Source organism: Histoplasma capsulatum, genomic scaffold (assembly GCF_000149585.1).
Source record: "Histoplasma capsulatum NAm1 scaffold_10 genomic scaffold, whole genome shotgun sequence".
Lineage (NCBI taxonomy): Eukaryota > Fungi > Ascomycota > Eurotiomycetes > Onygenales > Ajellomycetaceae > Histoplasma > Histoplasma mississippiense.
Genome location: NW_001813973.1, coordinates 413,380 through 432,539, shown reverse-complemented (window position 1 = coordinate 432,539; position 19,160 = coordinate 413,380). Strand labels below are relative to the sequence as shown.

The following is a 19,160-nucleotide window of genomic DNA, read 5'->3' as shown; positions in this document are numbered from 1 at the left end:
AAAGGTGTCGTGGGGCCTTTATTTTGTTATTTTTATTTTTTCGTTTGTTTGTTTTGTTCTTTTTTTTTTTTTTTTTTTTTTTTTTTTTTTCCAAAGGAGTACTCTGCGAGTCTTCGATTTTGAGGACAAAAGAATTCGATTATTTGGGAAAGCGGCAAAGCAAAATATAAGGGAAAACAAAATTGGGGTTGGAGGATCCATTGTTTTTTTGTCAAGTTCTTTATTCTTTTCTTTGCATTTTTCCTTTCACTTTTTCTTGATCTGGTTCTTGGCCCCCTTCATAGTTCTAACTTTTCATGACTTTTTGAGGCCTGCCTCTTCGGGACATGGCATATCATCTCACGGCTCTCCCCCACCCTGCTTCACCCGGTGCAGAGGATGCTGTCTTTTCTTCTCCCACTCTCGTCATTGCAGCACCATGATAGGTATACTTCCTGCTTCCCCTTGCGTTCTGCCCGTTAGCGATGGATTTCCTCATTTATGCAAACTACTTTGTCACCACTGCAGCTGTCGCTCATCTCCTCCTGCATTCACAACCTGTCTGGCCTAGGACTCGACTCTGTGGCCTGCACGTTTTTATATCCTACGTTCCTCCCCTTCACTCTCACTCTCGTCTTGCGATGCGCGGGCAATACTGTATCTTGCCCAAATGCAATCCTGCCTCCCATCGCTGTCTCAGGTGCTACTCGTGTGATGCCCGATGGTGGAGTGGTCTCTGAACCCAACAGTATGCCCAGAGCACAATTGCTGGCGGCCAAGGCATTGCCAGGCCCGTCACACCTCCCCCAAGATCTACCAATAACCAAATCGCGGAAGATGGAGCCGTTGAAGGTGACATAAGAGGTTGTTTTGGTTTTTGTGTTTGTATATGTGCGTGTTTGTGTGATGGCTAATTTTTCCCTAGCGCAACGAAAGGCATTAAGAGCCAAGGTTCACATGAGGTGCCCGCCCCAGCGTCTCCAGACGGGCACGTTTGCAACCGCCAACATCCAGTCCTCATCTTTAGCCAGTCCTGCCGCTATCCTCAAGTAGTCTTGCTTCAAGGTGGTAGGATCTACACAGCACATTGTCAGGGATCTGGAACAGCCATTCGCCCAATGGCCGCGCAGTTGGTGAGCAGTTACACCCGCAGATTGCATTGGATAGACACGGCAGGGGATTTTCAAGGAAAACTGAAGCCCATGATATATGATTGGTAGTTAACGTTAGTTGATGCGCCTGCTCTTTTGAAAGGAGGGTGGGGGGTATGTGTTGAATTTCTCTGCGAAGGCCTCCATTTACTCTTTTTACTTTTACTTACTTTTCTAATTTTTTTGGTGGCCGTATCCGGTCGATTCTATTCCACCAACCTACCATATCTACTAATATAATTTACTTCAAGATTACATATTTCCAAATGTTTCTATCATTCCTTTTCCGCCTCCGCTTTCTTCTTAACCCCACTCTTCTCTTAACTAGTTTGCATCGGTATAGCAGCAGCAGCAGCAGCAGCATTGGAGGCCCTTGCTGACCCTGAGCCATCAATGTGCTCTCTGCCCCTTATCTCATCTGGCGCCATGGCTAGGTACGTATGCCGTCTTGAGCATATCGGGGCATCCGGTCAGCGTCTGGCCTCGGGGTTGTTGCGTCGGACGGATGGGGGTAAGTTGCGGGAGGGAGACAGGGGAGGAGAGCGTCCATGAAAAAAAAAGCGCGCGACGAACTTTCCACGCTGGTGTGTTTTCTACGTAAAGCCAACCAATCGATCAATCAATCAATCAATCTAATATTTTTTGTCAATAATGGGGGCCGTAAATGGTAGCTAGCCATGCATAGACTTGGATTAGCGGTGGGGATTTTTTTTTTTTTTTTTTTTTTTTTTTTTTTTTAATTGTTTTTATAAAGGGGGGAAGCGGGGAACTTTCACACAATGTCCGACACTGCTTCATGCCGTCGTCCCAGTCCATATAATCGCGAGTCGCAAGTCCAGAAAGGCCAGTGTGAACCTGAAATCATTCGCGGAAAGTATATGTTCCTCTGCCATCGAGCATAAAAGCGCTCTCACGTAAGCCCACCATAGTTAGAAATGAATACTACTTATAATATCTATATCAATATCTATATGGAGGACTGAAGGGGCCTTTGGGTTGGGGACTCAATTCTGGTGTGTGTGTGTGTGTGTGTGTGTGTGTCTGTTTAATACAGGCCAGTCGGGGAATGAATGGCGCTTTTTGCACCTTTTTGTTTGTTTTCTTCCTGCGGCTTATACATGTAGCTATTGAAGATACACATGTTCGGATGGGATGGTATGTAACGCAGGCGGAGGGCGGAAACCAGAATGAGAAAGAAAGAAAAAAAAGACGTGGAGAGTAGAAGGATGAACAAGCTCGTACTTTTTCTCTACTGTATTCTATTATAGCTTTCAAAATCCCATTCATTTTCGTCATTTATTTCTATGTTTTATGTTTTTTCTGCTGTCTCGTGAAACTAAAATAGTAATACTAGACATCGGTAGAAACAAATAAAATAATAAGAATGGGGAAGTGGTAAAATGTAAAATGTAAGTGGAATGCAAAGAAGAAAGAATGAGGATAATAGTCGAAGTCAGTTGATGTTGAGGCATACGAAATACAGGAAAGGGATTGGGAGGAAGCAATATGGAAGGTGATAAGTGAGTGATATGGGAAAGCCAAAAACAAACAATGAACCATATATAGGGAGGTATATATATAAATCTTGACGGGCTGGAAACCCCAATGGTCCGGACATTGAATCGATGGAATGAACTGAACATATTGGAGGTAAAGAATAGAAAAAGACCGTATAATTGATCGGTAATATGCACAAGTCTTGCGTGGGTGTGGGTATTTGTACATGTGTATTTTTTTTTCTTTTCATTCATATAATATAATAGATAGCGTGTTAGGGAAAAAAAGCATAGCATAGTTATAAGGGGTTTAAAAAAAAACTAAGTGATTATGTTTTGAAGAAAGGACAAAAAAATAGGAGAGGAAAGAAAATCGAAGGGAAAAAATGAAGGATTGATTTGGGATCTAATTTTGTCGTCCTTCCTTTCTTCCCTCCACCCCCTTTTTCTTGTTTTCTTTCGTTTGCTCTTTTTTCTTTTGGTCTTCTCCGTCTTTGCTTTCCCTCTTCCTCCTCCTCTTCCTTTCCTATTAACCAAGGGCGAAACGGAAATGGTTGCTTTCGTTAGATTAGTTTGAAAGCGGCAGGTCGAAGCCACAAAAATGCCGCACTGCAGCTTTGCGACGCAACAATTTGCCGTGTCGCGTATCGCGATTAGACCAATTCTAATTGAAAGAGAAACCAACCAATCACGGCTGAAGAATAAAAGAGACGAGAAAGTTTTACAAACGAAGAAGGCAAAGAAATAAAACAATGAAAAGAAAGGAACAAAAAAAAAAAAGTGTCCCTAATTCCACCCAAGCGAGTTCTCAGTCATGACAGGCGCGCTGATCATTTGATTCCGTCCACTGCCTGAGCCACTGCTGTGGCTATCTCGTGTGGCATATGGGGATGGGCTGGTATATCCATCCGTGCGACCACCACTCATCAAAGCATCAGTGGCAGTCGGTACAGGAGGGGGGGAAACAGCCACACCAATCTCGCCCATGCCGCTTGTCAGTGAGCTTGTGCGGCGGTGGAGCTTGCGCTTCTTGCGGTACCGGCGAGCTACGAAGAACATCGCAGCGCCGTACATTGCCGCGCCACCAACGACGCCAAGACCGATTCCGACGGATGTGGCCTTGACGTTGGAGGATCCGCCTGAACCGCCAGGTCCTTCGGCTTCGTCATCATCTCCGCCAGAGCCGGAGCCGCTTTTACCATTACCTGGGCGATCGGTAGAGCTACCGCCGCCGCCTGGGCCATACGTTTGCTGATTAAGTGGGCCACCTCCCGGGATGAGGGGGATGGACGGGTCAATCATGGACATGAGCTTGGCGATGGACGGGTCAGGGTTCTGGTACAGGCGCGAATAGGGGCTATGGATTTGGAGGGATAATTCGTTGACCAGGTCCTCGGGGATATACATCAGGACCAATGTAGGTGTGTACATACGTGATTGTAGCGTGTCATAAGGTTGGATGGAATGCGCCTTGACAAGATCCAATGATATTTGCAAACCGAAGCTAACGCCCTTGGGAGTGAACGTAAAGATTTGAAGATTCGAAGCCCCGTTTGAAACGACAAACTCATACGAGAGTGAGCTGTTGAACCCGACCTGAATCAATCTCGAATCAGCTGGTGCTTTGGGAACGCCCATCTCGGGAGAGATAATTCGAGGAAGGGCGGTGGGCTTATTCGTTTCCGATGGGTTTGGTGGGACTAGGGTCGGTTGGAAGACAATGCTTGTCGGAACAATCATCGAGGTCAACGAATCCGTAGATATTGGCTTATCAGATTCCGTTGACGGCGGTGCCGGTGGCGGTGAGATTGTCGGAGACGGCACAATGGTAGAGTTATTAGGCGGAACCCATCCTGTTGGGCGATCTGTCGGATTGGGGAAAACGCCAGACGGAGTGGTAGTCGGGGTGGGTATCACGATAGTGCTGCTACTGTCGGTCGGGATCGGGGTCGTGGTGTCTGGGGGCAACTCTGTGGCTGTTGGGAAAGGCGGGATAGTGGAATTGCCAGGGACCGATGTGATGGGCAACGACTGGGACAGTGTCGGGGGTGGTGTCGAGGATGATGGCGGGGATGGTGTCGGGGTTGGCGTAATTATTGGTGGAATGCTGAGCGTGGGAAGGCCCAGGGTGGAAGTGGAGGTAGGAAGCGGTGTCAAATCTGTCATATCCGACCTAGTGCTCGAAGAGGTAGATGATTCGCTTCCTGGAGTGGTCGATGGCTCTTCACTTGGGAACAGAGTTGGAAGAGAAAGAATTGGGCCATCTGTCGTTCGGCTTGGGGTTTCGGTCGGTGTTTCGCTGGGTGTTTCGGTGGCTGTTTCGCTGAGTGTCTCGCTGGCTGTTCCGCTGGCTGTTTCGCTGAGTGTCTCGCTGGCTGTTCCGCTGGCTGTTCCGCTGGCTGTTCCGCTGGCTGTTTCGCTGGCTGTTCCGCTGGGCGTTTCCCTGGGTGTTTCGCTCGCGGTTTGAGTTGCCGTGTCGCTATAGCTCGGGGTGCTGGCAGTGCCATCAACAAGAGGTGAAGAGGGAGTATCGGCGTCCGGAAGCTTAAGTGATGGAAAGCCATCAAACAAAGGTTTCGTGCTGCTAGATGGGGACGGAGACGGAGTCGGTGTCGGTGTCTGAGCCGGGAAGCCTGTCTGGGCAACCTTCTCATATGAGACTCCTTGTGTTCCCGAGACCGAAACCGACGGAGCAGAAAATACATTTGGTGGCCCGACATTGATTCCGCCGAAGGGGTTTGATTCAGGGGTATCTTCAGGGTCTTCATTTCCCGAGCCGACGGTTGCTGTAGGCTGTTGATCCCCGAGAGTGAATCGGGTTCCTTCGGGATCTACGTAGACAGTTACAGGGACTACGACGACAGTAGTACCTGGATTGACTTGCGGAGCGCGCTTTTCTACAGGAGCAGCAAAGCCATAGTCGCGATTCACTTCTCGTGGGAAGTAGTACTTTGGTCCATATGCTACACCGGCTTTAGCGGCTTCGCAAATGGGAGTCACCGACAAAATGGCCGCCAGGATCGAGGATATTGTGACCCGCATATTGACGGTAGGCGCAGTTAGGCTAGCGCTTTCTCGATATTTATTGATATCGCGAACGGGTTCAGCCTTCAATGGAAGAGTCAATCAACACTGCAATATCCGGATTAGATACTACGACACCAGACACGAATTCGGGAAGGATATTTTACAATTGTCTTTCGGCGAGATAGAAAAGAGCGAATAACGACAAAAAGTCGCCCGAATGTTCGTGTTTCTATCCATGGGTTAGCATGCGTGGCATATTTTATAGATATATCAAAAAGCAACCAGAAGGAGCCAAGATCAGCAGGCACATCTGAATGTGATTGAATCGGATTTAAAGAACATTCAACAACATTCAATTGCAACACACGGGTGAAATGATCAGTAGGGGGAAACGCTAAGAGATAGTAAAAATGCTTACCGATCAAAGGAGTGGAAAGGGACAAAAATCCCCCAGGAAAAAGAAAACGAAAAAAAAAAATAACCTAAGGAGCGACGAGGAAGCCGAAAGTTTCAGCTTCCTGGAACAAAAGTCAGGCAGGATGCAATAATGCTACCTACCGCCTCGCTCGTCGTGGTGGTAAATGGAGGAAATCAAGCAAAAATTCGACAAAACTGCCTGGGCGCAATGTGGACGGTTCGTCTCCCGTTTGTTTTCAAAGATTCGGTGCTTTCTTCCCAGCGCCCTAGGTTGTCATATTCCAGAGCCAAAGCAAGGGACTCATAGAACAAGGGTTATGGGGATGTGTAATTGAAACTTCGTGGAGAAACCACGCAGTCGATTTGTTATCGAGCGAGACCTTTAGATCCGATCCAGCTTCACCGGGTAATCTGCGATAAATATTCGCTATAAATATGAATCGATATATCGATTATATGATCGACCTCGTCCGGTACGATAGACCAAATAACAACGTTTCCCAAAGTACTTGTCTTTTATATATTTTTTCTCTTGACCTTTTTTCTCCTTATTTCACACGGTCTACAGGTCGAAAAAAGTGGCTTTTCCCGGTCAAAAATATATTCAGAAAATATACAGATATATATATATATCAAAATATTTTTTGACCCGAGCAGGAAGATGGAAGAGAACGTGATGGGACCGGCAAGGAATGCAGATGCCCTTTGGGAAGAATGCGGACGACAGATATAATGATAATTCAGCTATAAAGATCGGGGGTGTGGTGAAACGAGCGGCACCAAAAGGACCATTGGCAGAGAAATGGCTGGCGACGATGACAGTTGAAAAGGGTACGGAGGAGATCTATATGCACATTTTGGTGACCTCTGGAGTCAGTAGTTTTGTTTATTTCATGATTATTTCATCTTTGTAGTTGAGATTTGCTATTTATATCATCGCGCAAATTGGAGGGAGGAGGGGGGGGGTTTGTGGAGGAGTCAAAAAGGGGGAGACAACAACGCACGAAAAAGGGATTGTCAGTTCTCAAGAGGTCGCTAGGAGGGAGGGGAGGAGAAGAACGACTGGTCTGTCGACAGTCGACGTTGAGGATGGCGACGGAGGAGAGGGAGAAGAGGAGAGACGAAGGGAGAGACGAGGAGAGGAAGAACAGAAGCAGATAAGGAGAGACAAAGAGTGAGATGGAGGAAGTCCACGAAGCGGGAAGGGGGAAGCCGGGCCCTGGACTGCTCGTTCCATACCGTACAGAGTGCATACATACATACATACATACATGCATACATACATACATACATACGCAGTACGGAGTCCGATAACTTGGCTGCAAGCCACATGGGGTACTCCGTACAGTAACCCCATACCGCGTACACACCCAATACACATCGTACACGTCCACTGCCCTCTGGCGCCGCCCGCCGCACGCCGCCCGTCCCCACGCCCAGGCCCACTTGGCTCGCTTGGCCCACGCTGGCCCACGCCGGCTAGTCGCAACGGGGTCTAGGGCTTAGGCCACGCTGCTACTGAGATTATGCCCATGCCGGGGCCTCTGTTACCGATGTACTGTACTATAGTATGTTCTATATGTATGTTATACGCAGGTAACTTCTTGACCATTGTAACTGTGTAATAACTCTTACAGCCGTTCCCACACTGGCGTACTTGTATTTACAGCGCATTAACTCCAAAACAGAACGGGAAACATTTTGGGTTCAGGAACAGAAAGGCTAAAAACGCACCAATCTCGCGGGCACAAGACACCAGACATAGGTGGATGAAGCATGATGGAGCACGGAGGTGCCAGACTGCCAGTGGGGCTCCTCAAAGGCTCAAAAAGCGCTAGTCTGTTAGTTGGGACAAGCCCCCAGATGCTAATAATATTTCCTCCGCGAACTTGGCAGGATATCGGTAATTAAATAGATTGGCGATTGAGGTTGCCCATGGTCCAGGTGCGGGTGAGAGATGCTTGGATCCGTGGGTGCTGGGACTGTAGTCGCCATGGATCAATGATTGATGAACTCCAGGTTCGAGAACCGCCTTCAAGAGTAGATAGATACTGGTATGGGACTCTCTCTCTCGCACTTCTCCTCCTCCTCCCTGACTGACTGGCTAACTCCTGCCATCGTACAGAATAGTTTATCATGAGTTCAAACTCATTCCTGCTGGCACTGAGCAGGCGTTCAATTTTCGGGTTGTGATTAGTGCCTTAATGGCGCGCCCACGCCTCGCCCACGCCTCGGAGATCTCAGACCAAGATGCGCGCCACTGGCCCTTGTCAACGGATGTTTTACCTGTCCGGAAGAAGTGGATGGGAACAGGAACCAGGGATGTCGTCAGAAGAATCATCATAACCCTCTGCATGGCAATCTAGGCACAGCAAGGCAACCTTGGAACACTCTGTTTCTTGCCATCAAAGAGAGATTATTTACGATGGATTTATTTGTGGTGTATCCCACTCAATTTTGGATCACTATCACGCTCCAGGTATTCCGTGCAAGTCGGAAAGAAAACCGGCTCCGATTATTCCCTAACGAGAAAGTGTTTTTATCTTTTCTTTTCTTTTCTTTTTTCGTAAGGTTCGTTTCTTTCTTTTTTTCTTTGGCATATGTCGATCGATGGAGGCTGAAGCTTGAAAGGTTGATTGAATCGAGCGCAGACCCTTTTTTGTACTCCGTATTCATTCTTTCTCTCTTGTCTGATATTAAATTTCACGATAGCGCAAGTTCGGGAAAGTCGCTTTTTCTAAACTTCCTTTCCAAAATAGGCGCTTGGTTTCCGCCGTTGTAACTTTTTTTTTTTTTTTTGGCATTGCATTGCATTGCAGATCCTCCCCCTTTTTGTTTCTCTCCTTGCCCTGCACACTCGTTAGATTCTGTCGATCGCGATCGAAGAAAGGAAAAAATTGTCGACTTTTCCCAGGCCCAGAACCGCGGCTCAATAAAGAAGAGAAATAAAAAGAAAAGAAAGCTGTCAGGGGAAACGGAAAAAAAAAAGGACACTTGTGGCTTCTTAGAAAGGAGAACCCTCATGTATCCTGGAGATGCTACCCTAATGCCATCGGTCTGTGAACTGGCGACCCTTTGAAATTAGAGAATTTCACAGACTCTCTTTCTATTTTTAAAGAAACAAACAAAACAGCAAGGAAGAGGAGGCGAAGTACTCCTGTAGAACTCGATGATGTTCTATATTTAGACCGTCCCTTCGTTGATCAACAGAGAGATCTTGCAGAGTAGATCTCCAGGCCAGATCTCAGAGCAGATCTCAGATTACAGATTCAACTCACTCATTCATTCATCGTCGTTATTCATAATTGCTCCCGTCTAAACGGCGGATCTGAAAACAAAACGAAAAAAAATTAAAAGGAACCTCATGGCTATCTGTCGGAACTGGATAAAGTCCGAATATTGACCCAAATACTGAATATCAAAATAGAAAAAATAGAATATTGAATTGATTATTATTACTCCGATAATTACATGATAAGTAGGCAGTATTTATAAGGAAGGATATGCTTGATTATACAAGCGGGGCAGTGCTCTATCAAACATTCTACACTTCAATTATGCAGTTAATTGTTCAAACTTTTAAATAATATAACTATTGATTTTGATCACATCATCTCAGTTCTGCTCATAATGCGCAGAAAGGCAATTTCGAAGAAGGCGAAGCAAAATAGCAACAAGGCAGATTATAGCATGATGTCATATCTGATCCTTGATATACGAGATATCAGCTCCGACACTATCTCTGCCCTTGAGGACTTACTCCGATCCCTCGCACCACACGGAATCTATGTGTCTGCTTCATGCATCCGTAACTATCTTCCTGTTCTGGATAAGATAATTATGGCAGCTCGATTCAGCTGCACACATGAATTCTCGTTTTATATATCTAAATATATCTATATGTATAGTTATCTCAGTATATCTATATCTATATCTATATATTTCCGAATAAGAAATTCTACCAAGACATCAAAACAGTTTCATGCAGGAACAGACAACATGCAGGAACCGCAGCGAACGACAGGAACACGTTCATGCATTGTGAAACAAAGGACCAGGGGAGCAATGGTAAGAATAGCACCCCAGCAACCATGCACGACCGCTTCGTTTATCTGAGCTGAGAATTCTGAGAAATCAAGAGTTGAGGTGATGAGAACAACACAAAATCCCGCCAAGCTGCTCATCGAATCGGGGCGCGTGGAATGCCGACCTTTCTTTTTCTCCAGTACGGAGTACTCCGTACTCCAACCGAAGTTCAATCGAAAAGAAATAAAATGAGCTGCTCGTATCTCGTGTTGTTTCTTGTCCTACCAAGGAGCTCTCGCGCGGAGCTCTTCCTCTCCTGGCATCGTCTCATACATACCTAGCGAGCTGCAATAGCCTTATAACCTCATGGTGATACCGTACCGTACCGTACACTGTGCTGCCATTCTTAGCACGTACGCTGGTTACACGGGGGTTTTCCTCTGTACCTTAGTGAAACGCCAAGATTGCTGGTTTGGGTTCAGTATCGAGGTACGAGATTTTTTTTTTTTTTACGTTACCATTTCGGTCCTCAGCCACAGTTTGTAGCGCTGGATGAGAATCTCAAAACGACGGACGGAGTTCCAAGACGGACAACAACAAACAATGAACATGTGTCCTTTTGAGGCTTGAACACGCGGGGAATGGTTGCTGCTGCGTGAGGCGGCTCAACTGAGAAAATGACTGGCGCTTATCTTCGACTTATGAGAGGCGCAGAGGTGTTTTTTATCGCCAGAACGCGAATGTTGGGCGCCAATATCAATACGAAGCATTTGGGCAGTGTACAGATTAAGGAACCCACTTCTTTATCCTGAAGTCTTATTTCTTCAAAAATCGTTAGTTATGTAGACTATGGTAGCATAGTATATGTGCGATGGAGGTTTTCAATCGTCCCAGGCCATGCCCATCCGCAGCAACTTGATACAACCACTCTGCCAAAATAATAACGTAACAGACAGGAACAAAGTGAAAGGAAAATACAGGGAGTTGAGGCTAGATGGGAGGAGAAAAGAGAGGGAGAGAAAGAGAGAGAGAGTGTGTGTGGATGTTTGTATGTGAAGATCAAAACAGACAAGAAACAACATCACACCAGAAAATAAATCCAGCCTGGAGGAAACCAACTCCGTCGCTCCTCTCTTTTCAGTTAGTTTACCCCTGAGAATCCACCCTTGAAAGCAGATTGGAACCTATAAAAGGCCCCAAATTTTCAGCCTTGTAAGCAAATGGACGAGTTAATCATCATTATCAACCTCCCGGAACCTTGCTTGTAGGGGTGATCGGAAGTGTCGAGGGATTCTTCGCGCAAGCAACCCTGGTCGATAGTTCGTATGGTTCCTGGAGCCAGCGGTCGCGTTGGTGATGGTTTTGTCTTAGTTGCTTGTGCTCATGTCGACGTGTCCAAGAGCTCACATTCTCATCTCAAGTCATGAGAAAGCACAACTGCCCAAGATATTGAAATGGCGAAAGGATGGTTGTTGATTAGACCATGTACCCCTGGTCTTATCATGGAAAATGGGAGAGGGAAAAACAGAAAAAGAACTGTAATGTAATGTAATGCATAAAATGAAAAATAGTAGTGAGATAATGGAAACTATCCCAAATTTAATATATATTTGCATGGGTGCACTACCTTGTGAAGGTCAGCGCCCAATTTCCAGAGGGTGTGGGGGAGGATTAGAGAAGAGCTCAACATTATGATTTACCAACCCCAGTTTTCCTTTATTCGTCTCCTGTTCACTCACAGACCTAGGCGAATATGCCCTGTACCTGTCAACGATGATTGCCCTTATCCTGACACCTCAAAAGGAATAAATGATAAGAAAAGGGCTGGCGTTTACGGGCCTGCCCTTCATCTCCCTTCCAACCCTGTGAACCCCTGCGGGCCTAGGCCATCCTGCCCACCTGTGCGGAAATACTCAACAACCACGCCCAGAGCATAGCACGTTCCTGCTGCGACCCCGCCTGTTAATAAAATACGACGCAGGGCTTTGCGCAGGAACGGATGTGCCTTTTCGCTTTTGGGAGGATTGAGTGTGGAGAGCTCTCCCTCCTGCTGCTGTTGTTGCTTTGTTGTGTCAGAATCGAAAGACGACACGATCCCTTGATCGAAAACATGGGAGGCTTCTCGACCGGTCGGGTTGCCCTTGAAGGTCTCGGATGATTCAATTTGATCGACAACTTCATTTCCAAGCTGCGCTGCCTGCACTGGAGAATGCACCGTATCACCCCCGTCACCATAAGCATCACTGCTATTCTGCTTCGCTGCGGTAACATCTGGAATGGATGTTTCTAAAGTCCTAGCCACATGTTCCCCATCATCAACCAATTTCCCTTCACTCCCCTTTACCTTCTTGAAAATGAGAATATCGCCGCCACCAGAGACAATTTCAAACCCCTGTGCTTCTAGGCGGGGTAAATGCTCGAGGAATCGCGAGGGGTTGCTGAGGCGTGAAAGCGCTTCTGTAGGGTGTAGCAGTTGTGCTATCTCCCCTGAGCCTGAATGGCCAGCCGAGATACCCATCTCTTTCACTTCCATTGTTAGGGAGTCGTAGGCTAGGATTCGGTATTGAGAGGGGTTGGAGCGCGAAGAGCTGTTTTTCGCTTCAACGTTCTGATCCAAAGGCGACCTTTCTGCGTCTTCTTCCCTAGTAGATTTCTTTCGCTGCACGTCTTCACAAAGCTCCGCTAAGATTGAAGCCATGGATGTGTTGACGTTTTTGACATCGCTTAGTATCTCGCTAATTTGGGCTACTTGCGTCTCGCGCTCTTCTTTCGCCATCCTCTCCGATGGGGCGACAGAAAGTACGTCAGCTGTTGTACCAGATGGACTATGTTGTCCCGTCAAAAGTGCATTCATCGAGACTGTGGCCTCTTTGATTTCTCGAAGCTCTCTTGCTATATTACCAATTTCACGGTGCCGGTTCGCATCTATAGTTTTTATTCCAAAGATAGGATGGATCCCATCACGTTTAGAACTACTGACAGTGGTAGATGCATCATCAACACCGTCAACGTTGCACATATGGGTGACTTTGCTACGTTCTGTCCCCGCGGTGTCATCGCGAAATAGCAAGTTCATCTCTTTCTGTACAGGTTCTGTTGCTTCTGTTACAGTAGAAACGGAGTCTCGGCCAGTTTCTACTTTGCTAACAGTTCTATTGTCTTGACGAAGTTTCCAACGCAGATCGTCGACGTCCAAGCCACAATCGGCATCCTGAAGAGCTCCGTAAGCCTCTTCGATACCATGTCGCTCTGCCCAAGTTTTGTAAGAGGCACGAATGTCGCTGGCACGCAGCTGATCCACATTTTCTTCTGTTCGACTGTCGTCACGAATATCATACGCTTTTTGATAAATTTCGCAGAGAGGTGATGCGTTGGGACCTTCAAGACTCTCAAGATATCGCAAATAGTCAGAATGAGACATCCCCTCTAACTCCTTGGGAAGGCGTCCGCTATTCTCAATGGACTTCTTCGCTTTGGCTATTAGATATTGATGTGATTGCCAGTCAGACGCTTGGACATCCTCATCCTCTTCGCCGAGTGGAGAAGTTTTGTGCATCGGCGTTTTATTTTTTGCGCCAAACGTAGTTGCGTTTGCTTCTTCGCTAGTAGAAGCAAGGACGGCCGCACTTGCTGGCTTTTCCGGTTCATTCAAGGCCCACCCATCTGATTTGACAGTATCTTTGACCCCCTTTCCAAGTGCTGTTTCTGCAGAGTCAGGCTGATTTGACTCAGATACTATCTGTTCCGTGTCAATGCTCTTGCCTACATTGGCAGAGTGTGCCTCAGTTGTATCATTATCGGTAACGCTCATGTTCGCTGCAGGCTGCTTAGTTTCAATGGTTCCAGGTCCCTCCGTATCGAGGGTTTGGGATGATTTCAAATCAGTCTGGTCGTTCGCATCATTAGGCGATATCATTTTACTCGAGACACGGTGCTCCGGTTCAAGGACAAGTGGCTCTTCTATATCGACGTTTGGTTTCTGATTGGAGTTTTCTTGCTCATCGCGAGTTTCCATTTCCGCTTCGCCATCTCGCGGATTTGAAATTATCATTGGAGAAGAGTCATCGGCCTGGTTGGAAGTGGTTGTATTCCTCGCAGGAACCATCCTACCACTGATGGGATCGAATTCAAATGCGGCGTCTGTCACAATGTTGGATGATGGCAAACGATTGTCATTGATATTGATCTCAGACGAAGTTTCTATTCTTGATCCCGCTCCTTCTTCTATCGGAGAATTTCGTATATCCGCTGGTGAGCCTGGACGGGGTCTACTGTCCGTGGGATATTCACCAGCAAACAATGAGTGATAGAACGATGACCAAGATCCGTGTTTCAAACCGAATGGAAACGGCTGCAGTCTCCCGAATATGAATCCATAAGGATCGCGATTGACAGCTTTTTTAAATTCCTCAAACCATTTCTCACACTCGAGTCGCATGGACTCGCCAAATTCGTGCTCTTTGCCACCCCAAGAGTCGAAGCTGTTTTTCCCTCCAGGGCTTTTGGAGTCCTCGAATCCATTGTCAGGCGGACTCTCCTTCGCCAACCAAGATTTCTCTCCCCTGTTCCCTTTCCCCATCCCTTGCGCGAGCTCGTCGGAAACATCACACCGTCTGTGTAAGCGGCTGGCCTCGTGGGGGAAATAAAACTTACTGCCAGCCCAGCTTTGATATATATACGGTCGTCGCCGCCGACCACGAGAGACATATTTCTTGTAGAACGATTGGATTTCTTTTTCTTTTTGCATCAGTTTCTGCAATCGGGATTTGCCCTCGGATAGCCATTTTGGGTCGTGACGACGAGGCCACCAGAATAGTGACCTCTGCTGTTGGGGGTATAGAGTAACCTGTGAGCAGAGGGTTTCAGATGTTGAGGGAATAGCTGGAACCAGTAGCTGTTGGTAGGGCAATATCAGATGTTGGAGTGAACGATGCCTCGAAGAAAGACTTGATGAAGCCATGTTAAGTTCAAGTGTGTACTGTATATCTGTTGTTAGGTCAAGCAACCACAACTCATTCAGTTAAGGGTGCCCGTGAATTCCCACCGGGGAACTGGAACAGATCCCACTCATTCTTGCCAAACAGTATAGTGTCCCCTCTGTCGTCAATGATATCACAACTACTAAAATAGGCACGTTGAGTATGACGGAACCGCATTCCCCGCGTGACGTCATCTGACCCACGCTTATCTAATACCCCATTCCCCGCCTGAATGGTTGCAACGACATTTCCATTTACTTGAACCAGCCTAACTATCATATCAATTCAGGTATTTCAACAATATATTGCAATATTGCTCTCATGCCAATGCGAGTTCTGCCCGGCGTAATGGAAGAGAGCAGGTTATCACTTCCATCATTATCTTCAACCCGAAATATTTGCGAGAGAAAGCTGCGTATATTTCGTTACTCAGCGGACCGATCCCCGAAATCCTACCTCAGAAAAACAAATGCGAATGATCTCTCCCAAATGTATGGAAACAAGTTTCGTCGCTGTATATGGAAAACAAAATGGAATCTTTAACTACATACATGGAACAATTAGAACCACATAACACAAAATATACAGGCGCAGGAACCAATCTTCTATACCAGGTTCGGCATATCGGATATCTCCAATCTACTAGAACAGCGGCTCATATTCACCTTCCTGATCTGCAGCGAGAGCCTGAGCAAGTGAAGGTCATGGGCAAGATCCAGTGGTTGTATTCCGGTCCCATCGTGGACCAGGCCAATCCGGAGAGGCCGATGACTTCTAGAGGACCAAGGTAGAGGAGAAGCAGGAGATGTCTCCGGCTGTGCCTGAGCTATATCGCCTTCGCTCTTGCGCAATTTCCTCTGCCTTTCAATATCGGGTAGGAATATTGGATATGAGACGAGGTAGCCCATTATGATTGGGATGAAGTTTAGACCAAGGGCGATGGTACCAAAGTCGCATTGGCTATATCCGAGGGCGAAAGCCTTGATCCATGTGAAGATAAGCGCATCGGAGAAGCCGGAGAGGAGCGAGAGAAAGACCACAATTGGTTCGCAGACAAGCATATGGAACAGTCGTATCCAAACGGTGAGAATCTCCTTGAAGTTTAGTCTTGTTTCTCTAGTTCGTTGGGCCAGTAAATACTTGGGTCTTCGCCTGCTTTGCGGCGACGCTTTGCTTCGCGATCCACAATGATTGTTGAGCGGGTTGCCCCCACGAGGAAGAAATGGGTGATCTGCACAACACCACCGAAAATTAGCTGGACCCAGAAGATCAACTGCCAGGAAAGGTAATATTCGATAAAAGCGCCGGAGATGGGGCCGATAGCGGAGCCTGCAACGGAGGACAGGATGACATGCGCGACCGCAAAGCCTTTGTCTTTGGCTCCCATATCAGTAGTCATAACCAGTGTCATAGAGCCCGCCAGCCGACTCGTGGCTATGAGAGTTGTCAACAAGGTAAGTTAATCAATGTAGTATCATGTACGCCGGAAAGGGGGCAGGAATATCTGTGAGAATAGGAAGAGAAGGCAAGATTGTGGTTTCAAGTGATTGCCCCATGTTGGTACGTTATCAGCGGAGGAGATCTGGCAATGGTATGGCAATTATCTATACCAAGGGAAGAACGGCGGTTTTTCTTTACCTCCGAGTCTTCTCAGTACAAAGTAGAGCGCAGCTATCGTCGATGTTAAGCATCCATTTTCATTGCTAGTACTATGCAAAATGTTGCTATAAATAATATAAATACTCACTTGGCCCAATTCACAAAATACTGAATAATCGAAATTCTCATTCTATTCATTTATCCATCCATTCATCCCCCAAATCTATTTCATGATCTTGAAAACGAAATATCAAACAAACATCTGAGAAAAGGATGGGCGAGAGCTACTAACAACGCCTATTCTCTCAAAGCTATCCACATCAACGATATGATTACTCCAAAATCGCAATCCTTCAATCCCTTCCTCTCGACAGAGCACTCCCTGATCTTCAGCCATCTCCAGTTCTTCCGCAGCGACACCGACGCTCCATCCGAACCGCTCCGCGGCCTCTTGAGCTGTGACGCCTCTGCCATACATGCGCCAATCCCAAGAAAGAACCTCATCAGATGCAGGTGTAGCACGTAATTCTTCAAACCATGCCTGCAGCTGCCCGATGGTCTTCTCATCCGTCCAATCAAAACGCTGGACGACAAGAAGGCCGCTCTTGAACCGACGTAGGCGCACGGGGAGCTTCAGCTTCTCCCACAACTCGGCAGCCTTTTGGAAATCGGACGGGCTCACGAGCTCGACGCCATTGCGACTGCGATTGAACACAGCCCACAGGTCGATTAGACTCATGATACCGCCTTCGCGGTGGAGGACGCCTTTGCGATCATCTGTCAGGAACTCTGCGAGGTTGCGAGAGAGCTCACTGAGATATAGAGTTTCCGAACTGCCTCCGGGTCCTAGCATGTCCTTCGTAATAGTCATACCAAGGGCAGCAGCGGATTGTGATAGGACGACGCTTGCTTCAGGTGAACTGCTGCCCTTTGATGCAAGGCCAGATTCCGCAGCAAAACTTTCAGCCAGCGCGACAATTTCCTTAGCTGATGCCATAAGCGCTTCCAGATCCTCGAAGGCACTGCCAAGGACAACTTGGTTGTTCTGTCGTGCCTCGAGGTCACGTCGCTCGAGCCCTGCAATCCCAACTGCAGGACGCAAGGAACGTTGGCCAAATACTTTGGAGTCACTTCCTGGTACAGAAGATGCCGGGGGAGGGGTTGCCTTCGGGACCGGTGGGGCATCATGGAGAATCCATTTTCGCTGCACCAAGGCATTTCTTAGCCTTTCATGAAATATCTTCTCACCACCTCCGCGGAAGGACAATTTGACGCTCTCATACACTTCGGTGTTATCTAGGTTGGTTGTTCCAAACAATGGAGCTGGGGAGCCCGAACGATCTAGGTTTTGGACGCCAGCAGGATGATCTAGTCTTTTGAGGGACGCGCCACATATTTCACACTCTAATAAGGAAGGGTGGTTTGCGAAGGTACATCTTGGGCAAGCAACCTCTGAATCGATTGACGAAGAAGGGAAATGGGAAGAGTTGACGGGGGATAACGAGGCCCCATTTCTTCCAGGTCTACTCGAACCACTTTGGTTTCCTTGTGGCGAAGTGAATGTCGAAGAAGTGCTCTGCGCTCCATTACTAGCTGCAGACGTAATTGCTGCTTTCAACAGGGTGGTAAACGGAGGTTTTATACCGCAAGCCAGGCACGGTGGCTGCGTCATCGAGGCATTCGCAGTTGCAGGATCAAAATTCAAAGGTAGGGGGTTTGAATATGTACATATTGGGCAAACCCATGTTGCATTAGAAATCCTCGTGGCAGAAGCACTTTGTGAGTGAAACGGACTGCCACTCCTGACGAATGGTGAAGATGGGTTTCCTGGTGAGCCAGACTTTGGTCCTTGAGGGGTGACCAACTCTCCGGTTGAGTTACGATTTTGACCACGGCCCCGTCTCGATGGCTTTGGGTATATCGTTATTTTGGGCGATGATTTCAAGAAACCAGCCTGTGAATTACTCACAAAGTCAGAGCTTGCGTACGATTTCGAACATCCAGCCGGATTTGGGAGATGCTCAGACCTGATATTCAACGCGATCTACATATTTCAACTCCATCGCAATTGAGTATTTTCGAGGCTGGTCATCGTCAACATAGCATATCCGATGCGATGTGAGATAGGCATGGCCGGACTGGTAATCCGGAATCTTGTACTTCCTGAATGCGGGGAATGGGGTTAGGTCGCTGCGCTAAGCTTTCTGATTTTCAGTAACATTTCCAAACTTACCCTTCATACAACCCCACCTGATCTTGCACAAAGAGAAGAGTCTCGTCTGGCAACAGTGACGGGCGGAGTGCAGTGGTCAGATCCAAGGCGTTGAAGAACATCTAGCCAGGCTGTATGAAGGACGGGGACATGTGCATCATTTTCAGAGCTCGCCAAATACAGTTACACCATTGTGTGACCGAATCGGAGACCGGTGAGAGTTCTCAATTGTAGTGAGGTTTGCTCCTGTCATTGTCTAATCATCATCGTTCTC

The 19,160-nt window shown here is 47.2% G+C and overlaps 5 protein-coding genes across 5 annotated transcripts; 2 read left to right on the top strand and 3 right to left on the bottom strand.

The window, feature by feature from the left end:
* Positions 1-1,909: 1,909 nt before the first annotated feature.
* HCAG_08020 (predicted protein) lies at positions 1,910-2,494 on the top strand (the record flags this gene model as incomplete). The annotated part of the gene is made up of 4 exons (XM_001536861.1): positions 1,910-2,004; positions 2,108-2,147; positions 2,185-2,285; positions 2,476-2,494. The coding sequence occupies 4 exons, from the start codon at positions 1,910-1,912 to the stop codon at positions 2,492-2,494; spliced, it is 255 nt and encodes an 84-aa protein (XP_001536911.1).
* Positions 2,495-3,412: 918 nt separating this feature from the next.
* HCAG_08019 (predicted protein) lies at positions 3,413-5,668 on the bottom strand (the record flags this gene model as incomplete). Its single annotated transcript, XM_001536860.1, has 1 exon — positions 3,413-5,668. One exon carries the CDS (start codon positions 5,666-5,668, stop codon positions 3,413-3,415), a length of 2,256 nt encoding a protein of 751 aa, XP_001536910.1.
* A 1,100-nt stretch (positions 5,669-6,768) lies between these two features.
* HCAG_08018 (predicted protein) lies at positions 6,769-7,248 on the top strand (the record flags this gene model as incomplete). Its single annotated transcript, XM_001536859.1, has 2 exons — positions 6,769-6,942; positions 6,985-7,248. 2 exons carry the CDS (start codon positions 6,769-6,771, stop codon positions 7,246-7,248), a joined length of 438 nt encoding a protein of 145 aa, XP_001536909.1.
* Positions 7,249-11,942: 4,694 nt separating this feature from the next.
* HCAG_08017 (predicted protein) lies at positions 11,943-16,462 on the bottom strand (the record flags this gene model as incomplete). Its single annotated transcript, XM_001536858.1, has 5 exons — positions 11,943-14,977; positions 15,141-15,343; positions 15,532-15,587; positions 15,687-16,189; positions 16,216-16,462. 5 exons carry the CDS (start codon positions 16,460-16,462, stop codon positions 11,943-11,945), a joined length of 4,044 nt encoding a protein of 1,347 aa, XP_001536908.1.
* A 462-nt stretch (positions 16,463-16,924) lies between these two features.
* On the bottom strand, positions 16,925-19,008 carry HCAG_08016 (conserved hypothetical protein; the record flags this gene model as incomplete). Its single annotated transcript, XM_001536857.1, has 3 exons — positions 16,925-18,628; positions 18,702-18,837; positions 18,908-19,008. The coding sequence occupies 3 exons, from the start codon at positions 19,006-19,008 to the stop codon at positions 16,925-16,927; spliced, it is 1,941 nt and encodes a 646-aa protein (XP_001536907.1).
* Positions 19,009-19,160: the final 152 nt, after the last annotated feature.